The sequence below is a fragment of the Carassius gibelio genome, chromosome A7 (genome assembly GCF_023724105.1).
Source record: "Carassius gibelio isolate Cgi1373 ecotype wild population from Czech Republic chromosome A7, carGib1.2-hapl.c, whole genome shotgun sequence".
Taxonomy (NCBI): domain Eukaryota; kingdom Metazoa; phylum Chordata; class Actinopteri; order Cypriniformes; family Cyprinidae; genus Carassius; species Carassius gibelio.
This window is the reverse complement of record NC_068377.1, coordinates 22,193,516-22,210,828: the sequence shown is the minus strand read 5'-3', so window position 1 is coordinate 22,210,828 and position 17,313 is coordinate 22,193,516. Positions and strand designations below refer to the sequence as shown.

The 17,313-nt window shown below is 35.8% G+C and overlaps 1 protein-coding gene across 2 annotated transcripts; it reads right to left on the bottom strand.

Annotated features, from left to right (window-relative positions):
* Positions 1 to 115: 115 nt before the first annotated feature.
* Positions 116 to 6,954, bottom strand: LOC128016848 (nucleotide-binding oligomerization domain-containing protein 2-like). 2 transcript variants are annotated; one of them, XM_052601682.1, is made up of 12 exons: positions 6,787 to 6,944; positions 6,565 to 6,607; positions 5,661 to 6,189; positions 5,092 to 5,218; positions 3,023 to 4,787; positions 2,578 to 2,661; positions 2,391 to 2,474; positions 2,177 to 2,260; positions 2,008 to 2,091; positions 1,743 to 1,826; positions 1,538 to 1,621; positions 116 to 973 (listed from the first exon to the last, which is right to left on the bottom strand). In XM_052601682.1, exons 3-12 carry the CDS (start codon positions 6,138 to 6,140, stop codon positions 901 to 903), a joined length of 2,949 nt encoding a protein of 982 aa, XP_052457642.1. In that variant the 5' UTR covers positions 6,141 to 6,189; positions 6,565 to 6,607; positions 6,787 to 6,944; the 3' UTR covers positions 116 to 900. The 2 variants fall into 2 exon arrangements, 1 of the variants encoding a protein (XP_052457642.1); XR_008184293.1 differs by lacking the exons at positions 116 to 973; positions 1,538 to 1,621; positions 1,743 to 1,826; positions 2,008 to 2,091; positions 2,177 to 2,260 and having other exon boundaries at positions 2,421 to 2,474; positions 3,011 to 4,787; positions 6,787 to 6,954.
* Between the last annotated feature and the right edge of the window lie 10,359 nt (positions 6,955 to 17,313).

The following is a 17,313-nucleotide window of genomic DNA, read 5'->3' as shown; positions in this document are numbered from 1 at the left end:
AGTGACAGCTACAGCTCTGATTGGTCATTTCGGATGTCTTTTATTTCGCCCCGCCTCTTGGGGTTTTCCAGTAGTTTGGTAACTGGCAAGTTTAAGGAACTGGCAATGTGTCAGGTTGTACATTACAGTTTATTTCCTTTCAGTTCTTCCAAGCTTTTAGGTCTAAAAATGCAATGCATACTGAAAATATGGATGCATATTTAAATAATAATTATTATTATTCATTTTGTACTTTTTTTTTTTTTTTTTACATTTATCCTGGATAGAAGCTCATGTATCAGTAAACAAATGTTTAATGAATTTTGTGTGAAGACAAGTAAACAAATAAATCCATGGTTATTGTGCAACTTAATATAAGTCATAGAAGGTGTAATTAAAGGAAAATAATTCAAAACCATCATAAACTCTGACATTCTGTGAGGAAAGTGACATACCCTAAATAGATTATGAATATACGATACAAAAAAAAAAAAAAAAAAAAAACGACACACAATCTATATATAATAAATGTAAACTGGGAATCAGTGCAAGGGACAGCACCATAAAAATCTTTTTTTTTACCAGACCCCCCCTTTAGAAGTTCAATTTGTGTACTGGCTTGACAGTTTGAATGTCCCTTATTAATATTGTGAGGTTTTTGGCTACAAAGAAACGTTTACAGATTCAAGACACAATGGTAACAGCCAGGGGATCTCAGTTATTGTCCAGCACTATCTGACATTCTGATTAGTACTGTGGATATTTAGCTTTTAAGATATACCTCAACACCTTATAACCATTTTACATTATTATGCTGCTTATGTGTGTGCCTCAGTTAGGTCCGGTCTTTTTTTATTTATGGAAAATGATGGGCGTTTGATTTTTCAGTCTGGTGGCAGGCTTTACAGAGCTATCTTGCCCTCAGAAGGTCAATCTGCTTTCTTGCTTGCTCAGCTCCTCCTCTTCCCCTGGGCTCAGATTATTTCCTCTTAGCCTTTAAGAGCAAAAAAAAGAGCAAAAAGCCTCTGTATTAACACAAACCATTCACCGGGCATTGGTATTAATGTAATAAAGCATTTAATTTCTATTGAGACACCTGTCTATAATCCTTTCCGCAAAATTTAAACAGTTAAACGACTATGAATAATTTAATAAACAGTAAAAAAAAAAAAAACTCTCTAACTGTTGTTTTGGCCAGAAATATTGTAATGAATAAATAATATGCAAATGTATTCTTGTCTTGTCTGGTACAAACTTGTCTGTTAACACTTCTGTTGAGTTTTGATAGAATGTATGCTATTGTGGTTTTATTGTGTTCACCTATTTATACACTGATGAGAATATATATATATATATATATATTGGGAATTACCGGTAATTTAGTTTTTGCAGGCATTATTTAAGAGGGTTTGACCAACATACAGTACAACTTTTAGAGAAAACACACATTTGTCTGATTGGACTTTTGACTCAACGAATGACTGAGTGAAATAAATGAACATTTATTGAGTAAAAACAAGCACATACAGTCAGCTAAAAGAATTAAATATGATCTTACCAGATTTCCTTAACACTAGTGTTCACTTTCAGTGCCTCTATTAGACACTCAACCCCCTCTCTGCTGATACAGTTTTTATTTAGCCTAAGTGAAAGAGAGAGAGAGAGAGCGAGCTTGTAAATCCCAGGCATACAGACATGCAAAAAAATAAATAAATAAATAAATAAATAAATAAAAAACAAAGTAGATTGAATAAGTCACTCACCACAATTCCTCCAGAGATTTGCTCTGACTGATAATTTTTGCCAGGGCACATGCCCCTGCACTGCCCACACCATTATCCACCAGACTGAAACAAACCAACATTATCACTACCCACAATTATATATATATATATATATATATATATATATATATATATATATATATATATATATATATATATTTATATTATTTATTTATTTTTTCATATTTATACATAGAATGCAGAATTATTGTAATATAGGATTATAGGAATAAAACAAGATTACCTTAGCCATATTAGCGTTGTGCTATTTTTGAGTGCATCTGCCAATGCCTCAGCTCCCCTGTCCCCAATTTTATTACCCCATAATCTGGAAACAAAGTCAGATAATACAATGTAATATAGGCACAGTATTGGAACATACAAAAATGAATTACTCTCATTATTGACCTCACCCTAGAAACTGCAAAGACTGGTTGTAGCTTAGGCCTTCTGCCAGCTGCTCTGCTCCTTGCGATGTGATGTTATTATTTCCAAGTCTACAAAACAATTATATATTTCATTTGAGAAACGTGTTTCAAGATGTGCAGTACAACATGAAAAGATGTTAATAAAATGATCAGCATCCCACTGATCAGAAAAAGCATATGACCTAAAATAAGCACTGACCTCAAAGACAGGAAGTTCTGCTTTGATTTTAACAGCCAAGCAAAGTGTTGGGTGCAAGCATCTGTAAGGTTGTTATTGAAAAGCCTGCAGAAATATTGAGGTAGTAATGAAACTTGGTTATTCTAAGTAATACAATAAAATACAAGTTATGCATAAAATGCAGAGTGAAGATGTTCTATATTCTCACGCTATTTTTTGGAATCTTTCACAATTCATTCCCTTTTCCAGAAGTTTCCGGATTCCTTCATCTGATATGTTATTGTTCCTTAAACTGCAGGATTCAGAAAATCATATAAATCCATTTGCAAAACAGTTTTCAGAAAGAAAAAAAAAACATAAATTAAAAATGTCACCATATACTTTTCCCCACATCACTCCAAACCTGTATTGCCTTCTTTATACTGTAAGATATTTTGAAAATGTTTGGGGTCCAAATGACATTGTACTTCATTGACTTGAAAAAAAAAACAGCCATTTTCAAAATGTATTTTTCATGTTTCACAGAGTAAAGAAATGCATACAGGTTGAGTAATTGAAAGAACAAGTAGATGATGAAGTTAACATTTTGGAATAAACTATTCCTTTAAGCAACAATTATAACAAAACCTAAATAATTTAACCTCTCATCTTACTAAAGGGAGTGACAAATATGTAGACATGGTAGAAGCTGCTCCGCGCCCACATCTCCCACTGAATTGTTGTCCAACTGGAGCCCAACAGGATTCCTCAGGTACTTTAGCACATACGCCAGCGCAGTACATTCCACTGGTCCAATGTTACAGTAGGTGAGCTTCAGGTGCTCAACGTCCAACTTAGCCATGGTATCTTGAGCAATACTGCTGTCTTGCATTTCATAGATACACTTAATTAGCCAAACGAAACTTGGCATGGCATGCATGCTCTTCTTTTCACCCTCTAAAGGACGAGGAATGGACTTGAAATGTCTCTGCATACATTTAGACAAAGACTTCACTACCTGCTTGGCCTTGCGTTCCCGCATAGCAGTAGGACAGCATTCCAGCAAGAGATTATGATGCCGCTGGGATAAAAGTCCTGACACAAACTGAGCTGTAATCTGGAGGTTCGGTGTCTCTGTCACACGGGACTCCATCCCCTCTACAGAACTGTCAAAACAGGGTTCCAGACATCTTTGAGATAGGCCCGCCAATTGCTTGTACTTGGGCTGAAAGAGTCTGTAGATAGCAGAGCGATATCTGTTACGATTCAGAACGATGTAGAGAGCAGCGAAGAAGCACTGTAAGGTGATGTGCAGAAATTCATAGCGTTTACAGTCTGTAACAGATAGGTCGCTGCAGTAAGTGAGGAAGCCCATGCTAACATCCTGGTCTGTGAGCCCAATTCTTTGCAGCTCATATCCTGAGAACACATAACAAGAGGCTTCCAGACCTTCCAATGCCAGCTGGCCAAGTTTTAACACTGTGTTCAAATGTTCCTCCAACCAGGCCTTTCCCAGGACTCCTTGGTGCTGATATGACTTTCGCTGGAAGAAATGCTGTAAGACCAGGAGGTAGACATCGGTGATGGTCTGGGGAATACCATCTTGGCTACCCAGAAGCTCCTGGTGGCACTTGGTCACAATCCAGCAGAAGACTGGGATGTGGCAAAGACTTAGCAAAACCGAGTTAGCATGGAGGGACTCTATGACACGTCTAGCCATAGCAGGGTCACTGTGATGTTTCTTAACAAAGCAATCAATACCTCCAGGAGAAAAACCCTTCAGGAGCACTTCTTTGTGGAGATAGCGCTTCAGTGATGGGCCCACAGCCTGTGGCCTGCTGGTGACCACCTTCACAACACCCTTCATTAACGTACCCTGCAACAGATTGAAAAGCAAAACAGGTACAGGAACTTGCTTTGTGGGGCAGCAGTGGCGTTCTTCATCAGTGAAACCCTGTTTAAACTCATCGAGGCCATCAAAGGTAAAGAGGACCAAATTAGGATGGTCTAGGATGAACTGGAAAACCTCATCCTGACCTCGGTCAGGCCAGCAGCAGTGCAAGAAGAGGAGCTCTTTCAGAGACAGCTCTCTGTGCTCTGCGTTCAGCTTGCGGCAACTGAAGGGGAACAGCAGAAAAATGTTTTGGAGCAAGGCTTCTCTTGCCCAGAGCAAGTGCAGTCGCTGAAGCAGTGTGCTTTTGCCACTTCCTGCCTCCCCAGAGACAAGAAAGGTGTCAGCATCGTCATTTAGAGTCCCCAATGGACCCACCACATCCTCTAACCCTAGCGTCGTAGTTTCACCAGAGCCATCCATTACTTCAAGAAGTCCATCGGTGTAAATGTCATCCAAGGAGAAATGTCCTGTCCCGCCATAGGTGTTAAGGGAATGGGACTGGGCAGCAACAGAGCTTCGCAGCTTCTTCTGGTAAAGCATACAATCTGGAGAAACAGTGGAAATAAAATACAAACTGTAGTGACAAATATAAAGTTTGTATTCAGTACATTTAAAGTTTTTTTTTGTTATGAATATACAATTTTGTTATGTTAAACTATGAGAAATAAAGAAAATAATGGAATGTAAAAACGATTAGAAATTTGTATTTGTTAAAATATGTATTTCATAATTATTTACATACTTATATTTAATATATTGACAATGTAATTATAAGTGGCAACATAATTATTTCCATCTTTGTGCATTTGACAATCAGTAACACCGAAGACAAAGAAAAATGTCTCATACTGGCAGAAAGATGATTTTCTTTATCTTCAGGGTTTGGTCTGCTTGTCTCTGTTTGCTCTAGATACTGAAGTAACGTCTTTGCAGCAGTTTCCCCTTTAAACCTGACTTGGTCTAACAGCCTCCGAACCTGCCACAATCCAACAAGATCACTGTCTATCCACAAGTAATTGACATTTACTGTTAACAAGCTTAAAATATTCACATGCCAAACTGAATTGCACTTATCAAGTACAATAGGAAAATAGGTACATTTTCAGAGTATGTATGATATATATATATATATATATATATATATATATATATATATATATATATATATATATATATATATAAATATAAATATATATATATATATATATATATATATATATATATATATATATCACAGTGTCACAAATTTCAGTTGGCAGTTGTCTGAAAATTGTTCGGCATTTCAACAGTCAGTATCAATGAGTAGTCATGGGGAAGATGACATGACAGTTAGTCATAGAGCACATTAAATTTCAGGGATTTCGTAACACAAAGAAATAGATTAGTTAATGGATTAAAACAGTGTTCAGATAAATTACCTGCTGTGAGGGTGTGTATACAGGTAGTTGCACCACATCACAATCTTTAATGGTGAAGCAGCCAGTCGTTAGTAAAACATCCAATGCTCCGTCAATATTATCTCTGAGCTTTCTCACTAACACTGGCCTGTCAGCAAGTAACGTTAAAGTTGCAGTGTCTGGTCTGTTCTTGCCCACCACAGCACATTCTTCCCCAAAACACAGCTCAGTCTTCTGCTCCTCAGGTAAGACCTGGTTCAGTGCAGCCAAGAGAAGGCTGCATGCATCTTCTCCTTTATCATATACCACATCTAAAAGTTGCCTGACTTTGTAACTTAGAGCTTTCTCTGCCACTTGTATGCTTAGGTAATCTTCCCAGACAAGAACCTCCCAGGCCAGGAGAAGGTCCAGAACACAATCCAGAGGTTCGGCACTGCCTCCACCACACAGGACCGCCAGAAGCTCTGCTCGCTGTTTTAGGATCAACTGGGGAGTACTCATAGTGGTACTCAGCCTTGTCTCAAAGCCATCATTCACAATCAGAACCCAACTACAGGGATGAGACAGAGAAGACCAACAACGTCACAACTTCTCACTAATGAACCATTTGTAAATTTATACCGTTGCATTTATTAGATATCAGGGAGATGGCATCCATTTTATTATAGGCTAATACTCTGAACAGCTAGAGTAAATTTAGCCACTAATTTCCTCATTTTTTCCTAAGGCGGTCTAACTATGTTCCCGTTGTTATTTTTTCCCCCTAAACTTACGTCTAGATTACGTGTTGATCGTTTTGTTAAGTAGCCTAAGGAACATTACAAAAATTTACTTTGAATAAATATACTCCGCAGACATTAGGAAACAATGAAGTTAAGTAAATAATAATAAATATAATAAAATACATAAATAAAAAAACACTTACCAGGCAAGGTCTGAAATATCTCCTGAATGGCATTGTTCCCCAGCTATAAAAGTAAATTTAATGTGTCATTCATGATCATACCTGTAACGTTACGCGTATCATTTAAGAACAAAAGCGTTTGTCTCATTTGACATTTTCAAAATTCTATCGCAAACGAAACACGATTACAAATGTCTATTTACTTGATATTCCGTGATATGAAAACACCACGAGCACACTTACATTAGGTACAGTCCGTTTAGTCACTTTATGATAATGATTGTCTCAACTGAAAGTGAAAGATGTGCTGTCCGAGTCTTCAGGAAGTCCTTACTGACGAGTCGGTTACTCATAAAAAGCAGTCTTCCCCTGCGTCATACTATCCACCCTATCTGCCCTAAATAATATTGAAAATGGCTAATATCACACAGAATTTAGCATGCGTGCACATGGGGACGCAGGCTCAGTTTAACACTGTTGCAGAGAAGACGCGAGGGTGTTGTGACACTTTGTTTACAGTAAATGTCAGTTTTACACAATATGTCAAAAACTTTGATTTAATAATCACATAACTATCTTCGGTGTATAAAATGTTTTTAATTATAGGCTTCTCGTCGCTGATACTACGTAAAGTTAGTGTCAAATACAAATACTTGTTATTAACTGATTTTTTTTTTGTCCCGTAAACCCTAATTTTACACAATATAAAGCTATAAAACTTCTGCTGTCACATCAGGAGGGTGGTGCTCATTTGGTCCAACGCTCCTCGAGTCATGTAGGCAAAGTTTGGGGGGTGACAACAGGTTAAAACGTGGAAGTGAGTTAAACGAGTTAATACCTAGGATGACTGACTGACACAAATAAACGTAGAGCCGTTTTGGTTGTGAAAAGGAAACAGAGACACCACACTTTCACAGTTGTGAAGAAGGATGCAGATCCACACTTCAAACACAAGAGGGAAGTCTAGCATCATGTAAAACGTTGTGGAAGATAGGGGATGCCCCCTTAAAGGGATAGTTCAGCGAAAAATCAAAATTATGTCATTAATAACTCACCCTCATGTCGTTCCCGTGAGACCTCCGTTCATCTTCGGAACACAATTTAAGATTTAAGGTTTAGTCCGAGAGCTCTCAGTCTCTCCTTTGAAAATGTGGGCACGGTATGCTGTCCATGTCCAGAAAGGTATGAAAAACATCATCAAAGTCCATGCGACATCAGAGAGTCAGTTAGAATATTTTGAAGAGAACGAGTCAATCTTTCGTTCTTTTTCTGGCTCGGTGTTCATCTTCAGTTCTCTCTTCACAGCAGTTCAGTCAGTCTACTGTTTGAGTAAATGAATTACTCTGGGATATTGGTTTGTTTGAACTCAGTGGGAGTGTTAAAATAGTTAACAGCTTAAGTCATTTGTGGATTAATGCTTATTGGAGACACAAACCGTTTTAAATGATTCAGTTCGATTTGGTGAACTGGTTCAAGAAGATCCGGTTACATCGAATGATTCGTTCACAAACTAGATATAACTAAACTGCAGTGTTTGAAATCTCACAACAGACCCGGAAGAGAAGACAATGCTGAATAAAGTCATAGTTTTTGGGTTTTTTTTAGACCAAAATGTATTTTCGCTGAGTTTTGACCGTTTAGTTGAACAATTGAAGAGCCAATCCAATGAATCCCAGTAAATCAAGTTTATCTGAAAGGTAAAATATTATATGACTTATGTACAGATATATGAATACATAAATATTTAAATTCCCGTATTTTAATGGAAGATGTGCCTTAATAACAGCTTTAGGAATTCAAATTGAATGATTTCACTTAATTAATGTTTTAAGAGATGATGTCTGGAATGTAACTTTTGAAATTATTGAATAACCCCATGAATTAAAATAATTATTCATTTAAATAAAATAACATAAAAATGTAAAAAGTTAAATTAACTAAGGAGGAAAAAATGCAGTGAGCTTTAATACATATTAATTATTTATAATCCATAGTTTTATGTTAATAGGCTTGTATTCAGCCTGTATTTTTATGTTTATTTATTTTATTTATTTTAAATGTTTTCTTTTTCTATCTGTGCACATTTTCTATAATTTCTCAATAGTGTTTAAGAAACATTTTCAGACAATTTCAAGTTAAAATGAAAAGCAATTTTGTAAAATAATTTTTGATTGAACCATTTAACGCTGCGGTAGGTAACTTTTGACGCTTTAGCGGTTAATAAACAGAACTGCTTGCGTCTTGCGGAAGAACATCGTAGCCGGAACTACTTCTCTCTGTTTATGTCTTTGAAGAATCACAAAGGTACTGGGTTACTCCGTCGCAGTACCCCCGAAGCAATCGAAAATAGTCCGAATATAAACACTTATTATAGGTGCTAAAAATATGGTTTGGAAAATGGATTCATGGTGTACTCGCTTATTATATACATTTTTCTACATTTTGAACACAAACAAAGTTACGGACCGCAGCTCTGATTGGTTGTTTCTTAACGGGAGCAATGCATTTCTGCAAATGGCAATAGGACCACTGGGAGGAGCCAGAGGAGCTTGATTTTTTCACAGATTATCTGTATGTATATATATAATATATATTTATAAAAATATAAAAATATAAAATATATTTTTTACAAAAGTTACCTACTGCAGCTTTAAGAAAATAGTTCTGTTCTGTAGGCCTATACAGAACAGACTCATTCCACAAGTAAATACTGAGCCATTTATTGCGTTTATGTATTTTAGTCTGCAATCCTAAATTGTCAGTTCTGGAGTATTAATTGTATCATATGTTATAATATCTTCTGATGATGTGACCCAGCAGTCAGCTGAGAAATATATGACATTTATGGCGGTCTGGGCAGTGGAAGTGTCTGTGAGGGTTCGGTGTTGATCATGTTTGACTGGCTTTGATGAGACCAGAGCTGATCAGCATGATGTCTCCATCCCTCTGTAGCTCTGTCATCCACAATGTAAAAGACAGAGCCTTTTTGGCCAAAAGTCCATGGAATATAGACCATAATAAACAATCCTGCACAACAGCACAACTTGTCTATGAATGTGGTGCATTTCTGACATTGCACTGAACACAGAAGAACAGTCATGAAGTGTGCTGACAGTGACAACACTATTGGCCAGTGACTAAGACGAGGAAAAGAGCAAAATAGTGTGCAGGCAGACATTTATTACATTCAATGTGCTACAGCTTTCTTACTCTTTTTTTATCTCAGATTTTTTAGAAGTTGCACTGTTACACTTGCAAAACTCTCATAAAAAAGCTTCAGAGCTAGGAAAAATATTAGAGCTATGAAAATTAACCAGGCTTATTGGCATAATACTCAATCAGTTGCAAGCAATGCAAAAACGTACTTTATACTTAAAGTATGTGTGTGTGTGTGTGTGTGTGTGACTTCTCCAGTCTCTCTTTGATCTACATAATAAAAACTTGAGAAATATAGTTGTTTTGTTCTTTTAATGCCTGTTGTTTTGTCATGACTACTTTATCTCATAATTCCTCATGTGCCATGATTAGTTTTTCGTCTCTCTTATTGGTGTAGAATATACAGCTCTGACGAATCCAAGAGTGAAAGATTTAATGACAAACAGTGAAGTGTGGGTTGTCATCTTGATTTTCCACAGAGACTGTTGCTTTACAGAGAGCAGAGTTCTGACAGAAATGCTAATATAATCAGAGAAGTACTGTCAATTGAACTCCCTGAACAAAAAACATTTTTGTCAGTTCCTGTCATTTCATATTTCCTAATTGTAATTGTAAATAATGGAGGACATGAAGAGATTTCAGGAATTTTCACTGTAAGGTGACCGTGTGCTAGGCTAACATTTGTGGACGATACATGTGAAGTGGAGGCAGACAACAAACACAAATGTGTCTATAGTAAAAAAAAAAAAAAAAAACTTCCTCTCTTCTGTGTAATGTAAAACAATATATTTGAAGAATATTGGTAACCAAACACTATTGTTCCCATTGGCATCCATTGTATGGACCAAATGGAAGTTAATGAGAACTGAAACTTCAGAATACCTTCTTTTGTAGAAGAGAGAAATGCATACAGGTTTGGAACGAGATGAGAGTGATTTTCTAGTCTCAGTCGTATCTTTTTAAACTGGCTCATAATCGTCATTTGTCTTGGAATCAGAATGCACTGGTCGTGCTAAATGTTTTTGATTCACTAAAAATAACAGGTTTGTAAAATTCCCTTTTTTTTCTTGGGTATCAGACAATACTGGTAATTTTTTGTTTCTTGTTTATATGGCTTTAAGTTTTTGATTCTCTATAAAGAACTGATAGATGAGAGTAATTTGTTCGGGTATCAAGACTACACTGGGCATGCTATATGTTTTGTAATCATTAAAATAATCATATTATTAGAATCATTTGTTTGTGAAGTGGACAACACTGCCACGTGGTTTATGTGTGCGCTCCTTACCATTATTTCACAATATTTTTATTGCATTACATTCAGTACAAGCGAATTCACATTCACAACTCAAGTAAAAAAAATATAATTGTGCTGAGGCACTAAAGATTCAGCAGTGGGGCAGTGTCAATAAAAAGTGTTACAGGACACACTGGCAGACTACACACATAACTCTGATAGGTTTACTACTCCAATTACAAATTATTTATTAAATAACTTCATTTGAAGTTTCTGATTTTCACACATTGGTTATGGCTGCTTGGAAGGGCAGCACACCAGGGAATTTTGGGTAAGGGGGGGTTCATACCACATTTACCCGAGAGAACATGGAGTGAATATCCACTTTTCACAAGTCCAAAATAGCCCACATACTTTCTATATAAATAATCCTCAAAGTTAGACCCTGTTCTGCACTCAAAGTGTTGGACTGCGTTTACATTATTAAAGAAGAGGTCTGCTTCACATCTCTCACATCACATGAAAACTATGTAACAGACATATATTTGCAACACAATTTATATAACATCTAGTTCTATAAAAACCATGAATTAAGATAGATATTCTCATTTTAACCAGTTTGTTCTTTCGTTTGATCAGACTTTACTTGCGTTCAGCCTAACAACACTTCATCACACACGCGTTGCAGGACATTGTCAGTTCGTACTCTTTTTCTGAAATAGCACTTCAAAGAAATAGGTGAATTGACACTGTTTGAGAGTCTGATGTAAAACTCTGCCAGCACAGCGGTGGACAATGGCTTCAAACAGACCAGGCAGGCAAGCTGGTAAGCGATGTCCTAATTGAGTCGAGTCTTGGTGAAATTGGATGCCAATTAGTGCAGAGCTTAGAGAGACATGCTCTGTCAAAAAGAAAGAGATCAAATGTCTTTCAAAAAGAGAGAAAATGGAACAGAAGAAGTGCCAGCGCAGGCATGTGCCTTTATTTGTGTGTTTATGCAGTTGCATTTGTATTGAGTTTTAATTGAAGAGAAGATTAAAGCTCACTTCTCTGCAGTTTTCAGCGGACGGCTAAAAAGAGAGCAAGGTAGTTAGAGGAGGAGTGTGGGGCGTTATGTGCATCGTTGAAGGTTAGCTCTGGCTCCCGCTGCGTGAGCACTGCCTGAGATGGGCTACTTGTTGGACATTCATTATCAAACCCTGTTTGGTCCTTTCATCTGCTGCTCTGCAGAGCCCTCCTCGCAAACTACAGAGGCACCTTGCAGCTTGACATCTTTCCATTCACTCTGTACCTTAAACAGCATGCTGCCACATCAAAGCAGACACAAGCCCTTTGATGTTGCAAAAATAAAGAGCCCCAATGATCTACTCAAAACCAATGGAACTTTTTGCTGCCTCACTCTCCCATATGCTCTCTCTCTCTCTCCTTTCCTCATTTTGTTGGCCTCTGATAGACTTCATCACAGCTTGATGAAGATAACCAGGGCTAACTATAACAACAATGGCCTGTTTACATCTTTGAAAACATGTGAACGACGTGTATGCATGGAATTAACATATCAAGGACTATATGCAATGTCATATGCAGATAAGAAGAATAATTGGAAAGTAATTCAATTAGACTCACACTGTGAAAATGCTTCCTTAGTGGAGAACATCTACAGCATCCTACCTATAAATTGTCTATAGATCATGTCCTGCCATAAAGTGGGAATTCAACAATGTTTGTATGGCAGAAATAAAGGTTTTGCATAAGAAGCTGTGAATGTGTGGTACTTTTGATTTGTTAGCCAATATAGAATAAGAATACAAGAACAAAATGTTGTAAACTGTAAAACTGTTTGTAAGTTTATTGCATAATAGATTGAAATAATATGATAAGTTTCAAACATCACAACAGATTGTTTTTATACAGCTAAAATAATTGGACACAGCTGATATCGTAAGGCTTGTACATTTGAGTTAAAAATGGCTACAACCGCTACACTTTATAAATAAGGTGGAAATTTTTCTCATGTGAGGTTTCTGAAAAGCCTTTGCAGCTCAAAATAAGAAAATACACACTAACGTTTATTTATTTATTTATTTATTTATTTGGGATATGTTAAATGAAAGCTTCCACATACCCAGTGCAGTGTGAGCATGTTAATACCCCAATACGCAAAAAGAGGAAATCTACTGAACTGTAGCACATTTAATTAAATTAATAATTGGTTAACTGTGGAGAATTAAGATTGTTCAAAATTTAATTGTAAGCATTCAAAAAGTCCTAGAAGAAAATGACTGAATGTCAGTAGAAACATTCTGTATTTCTTATTTACTTCTCTGGAGCCTGACCATGAATATTCAACACACTTTTGAAAGTAAAACAGTTAATTTCTTCTGTTCATTTATAGGTCAAAGAACAGAGAGAGAGAAAAAAATATTTTAGCAAATGATTAAATTATTTGCATATAATGTCATGCAAGAACACATATTTGGGACCACCAATTCAGGTGGACTCATGCAGTTGGTGGATCAGTCGTAAGGTTGAAGAGGTGAAAGTCAGCGCTTTTTTTGTTTTGTTTTGTTTTGTTTATTACAGACTGATTCACCATGAAAAAAACTTCAGAAGAGCAGGTGACTCAGGAGGGAACACTGAAGTTATAAGTAAAGCATTACAGGAGAAAACACTCAAGAATATGCAAGTGACTCATAAAAGATCCAGCAGGCTTTTGAAAAAGTAAGTGGCTTGAGAATAACAGAAAGAAAAAAATAAAGGTGAAACATGATCGGAGACAGGGGTTCATGTGAATCCAATAACCTGAGCTAAGAGGAAAGATTTGAATATTACGCCCAGATTTACTAGATAACTTGCCCATGTCTTCTATTTGTACAGAACAGAACCACAGAGAAGAGACCAAACAAAACACCAGTCACAAATTAGAAGTACTAAATGAGGATTTGTAAAGAAAAAAAATATTTTTTTCTTTTTCGAGAGACTAGCATATTTTTCACAGACCTTAAAGAGAGACCACTATACCTACATCCTTATGTCACCCCCCTGCAATGACACTCTCTAGTGAACGCGTTACGACAGAAGAGCAGAAGCTCAAAATTAGGCTACTGTTTCTAAAGTTTAAATATCAATATTTTTGTACAAAAAAAATGCATTGATTCACTTTAGGAGACCCTCCAGAGCCATGTGGGACACTTTTTATGATGGATGGATGTTCTTTATTGGACTTCTTTTTCAGTGCCTTTATAAAGCTTGGAAGAGCCATGTCATTGATATATATATATATATATATATATATATATATATATATATATATATATATATATATATATATATATATATATATATATATATACTTTGATTGGATTTGTCTGAAAGAAGAAAGTCATATACACCTAGGATGCCTTAAGGGTGAGTGAATCATGGTGTAATTTTCATTTTTGGGTGAACTATCCCTTTAACGTCTATAAAGGTGTAGTGAGACTTGTGCCCTGGTCTCAGTAAAGTAACTAACCTCACAATGATGAAGGGCTTTTAAACATGCCATATTTTGTTTCTCTTATCAGTATCAATTTACCATAGAAAATGTTATAATTACAGGGCTCTTGTAAAAATAAAAATAAAAAACAAAAAAACATACATAGCCCTATATGTGTATATATATATATATATATATATATATATATATATATATATATATATATATATATATATATAGCCCTCAAGCATGTTCTCTTTCTTTTCCCCTCTCCCTCTCCTTTTGAATAATTCACTACAGTTCATTAGCCCTTGAGTTCCTGACTTTAAAAACATTTCCATGTTTCCACACACCCTCATATTTCAGTCACACTACAGCCTGGGCTGATGTAGAGATAGTTATGATGGAGCAATCAGTCCGGAAATATTATTACAAATAGTTGAAAGTCATTTTCTGAATATGTTTCTCTGAAGTATTTTTGGAGAGCTTTGGGAGACAGCACTTTTTTTCTTCAAAATAAATTCTTATGATTTATATTAACTAAGTACATACATTCATCATTTGAATCAAAGTATTTCCACAGCATTGCTAAAGACAGATGTAGTCACAGAATATAATTTTCATATAATTTATTTACTAATAGAGTAGTCTATTAATTCAATTAGCAATTATTTTCTCAATTTACATTTGAATTTTAGTTCAAGTGATGTTTTTTTTATATTTCTATTAGCTGTTGTTTTTAAGTTTTAGTTAGTCATTTTAGTACTTAAACTTAATTTAATTAGTTGCTGAGGCAATGGTTTTTTAAGTTTAAGTTTGTGATCTCATATTTATATTTCAGCAAAATGTGTAAATAGTTTTAGTATCAGTCAAAAATATCCCAGACCACAACAATAACAACACCAATAACAACACTGGCCACTTACAACACTAGTAATTGTTACAATAACATAAAATCAATAACACTTATCATCAGCTAAGTTTAATTTTCAAATTTTTTTCTTCTTTATTTTAATTTTGTTAATATTATTTTATTGAAAATATTCAAACATTTACTTAATTGTCATGAAACGCATAAATACGAAGACTAACATTGCATTGTGTTCTCATAAACGAATGAAGCCAGTCACTTTCACACCTCCATTTACCATCTCCCTCAGTCAGCCTTCAAACATGCCTGTGTGATTACAACGGGATGCTCTTAATCTCAATGGCTGTTATCTCATCATACCCTTAACAGACATCACTGTGGAGCAAATGTCAACAGGGCACCGATGTGAACTTAAGCACTCTGCCAGCTTCTCACCCAATTCAGTGAACTCGACGGTTAATAAAGTGCTTTATTTTCGCCCGTCTTCTCATACATAAAAGCCTGCCACACCAATTAGCCTTAATTTGCTTTTCATGCTTTCAAGCCTGCAAGAAAGCGCTATATTCCAATCATTTGCATTATCCAGAGAATCTGCTTTGAAGTTGTGAGATACTGTAAGAAAAAGGGCTCCACTTATCCCACAGAAAAAAAAAAAAAATTCAAAGCCTCTAAATACTCTGGAACAGATGTACATTATCATTGGATTTGGGTTTTGGCCTGTTTGCTCCTGTATGGGTAATAGTGTAGCGTGTAGTCGCGTGTCCCTCACATCCTCTGTGTTTAGCATCTCCTCTCAACAGATGCTAGCACCCCACTGGGCAAATCCGCACTTCAAAGCAATGTGTCTATCTACAGGAGACAAAGCACCCTCCACACATGTGGAAGCAGCCTCCTCACTCACGCTCAAGTCAATGGCATCTTTCGCTTGCTCACTCGCTGTCTGTTTGTTTTTGTGATAGAGATATGGCTCTTTTACACCTAGTCCTCTCCATCCTCACCACACAAATCCAGTACCAAATGTGTCACTTTTATTGTCTAGTGAAAATATTTGTTGAAAAACAGTCCCTAGAGAGAGGAAAGTAGGCGTGTTCTAGTTCAAATGTTAGTGCAAGGGCCATGGGTTTATTTACAGAGAGCACACATGCTGATAATATATATATATATATATATATATATATATATATATATATATATATATATATATATATATATATATATATATATATATATATATATATATACACACACACACACTTTTAATGCAGTGCTATTTTTGATAAAGTAAATTACAATCAAAATACCGACATTCTGTATAACATTCAGCCTTGAATAGAATTTTTCTGATCGTTGGTTAGAAATATTTTTTCACATTATGCCCTCACAAAATATTTCAAATGTAATAGAACCACCCAAACTCTACACTGTTTCACTTCTGGATGTACAGTAAATTTGTGTACTTCCATAGTGTTGCTCACTTTCTATAAATTGTATTTATTGTACCTTTCCATATTTGCAGTCTTTTGAAAACAGCAACATTGATAAAGAAGTTTCTTGAGCGCCTAATCTATTTGTTTAGATAGATATAGATGTTTATTAGCATAATAATTTGATTTATGAAGGATCAGTCATCCCACTGAAGATTGGAGTAATAGCTGTTGTATAATATTCCACATATTTTTACTGTATATTTGCTCAAATAAATGCAGAATTGTTGAGCATAAGAATTTATTGTTATTTTTCCCCCAGAAACATAAAGAAATCTTACCAACCCCAAATGGTATGTGGGGATGGAGATTTGTTAGATGTAACTTAAAACTTACACAACATCAGTATTTTCTTTGGCCATGTGGTGACTGCAGCTGTGGGAAATATTTGAAGCAAGACATGCAAGCAACTTAAATTAAGAGGACAGGCAAAAGTATTTCTACTCAAAAGCCGAAACACATCTCTGCATGCAGCCATGATGAATTTACTGTACATGCATGCAAAGAAATCATCAGAACATTCTCAAAACCAACAGCCACACAGTCA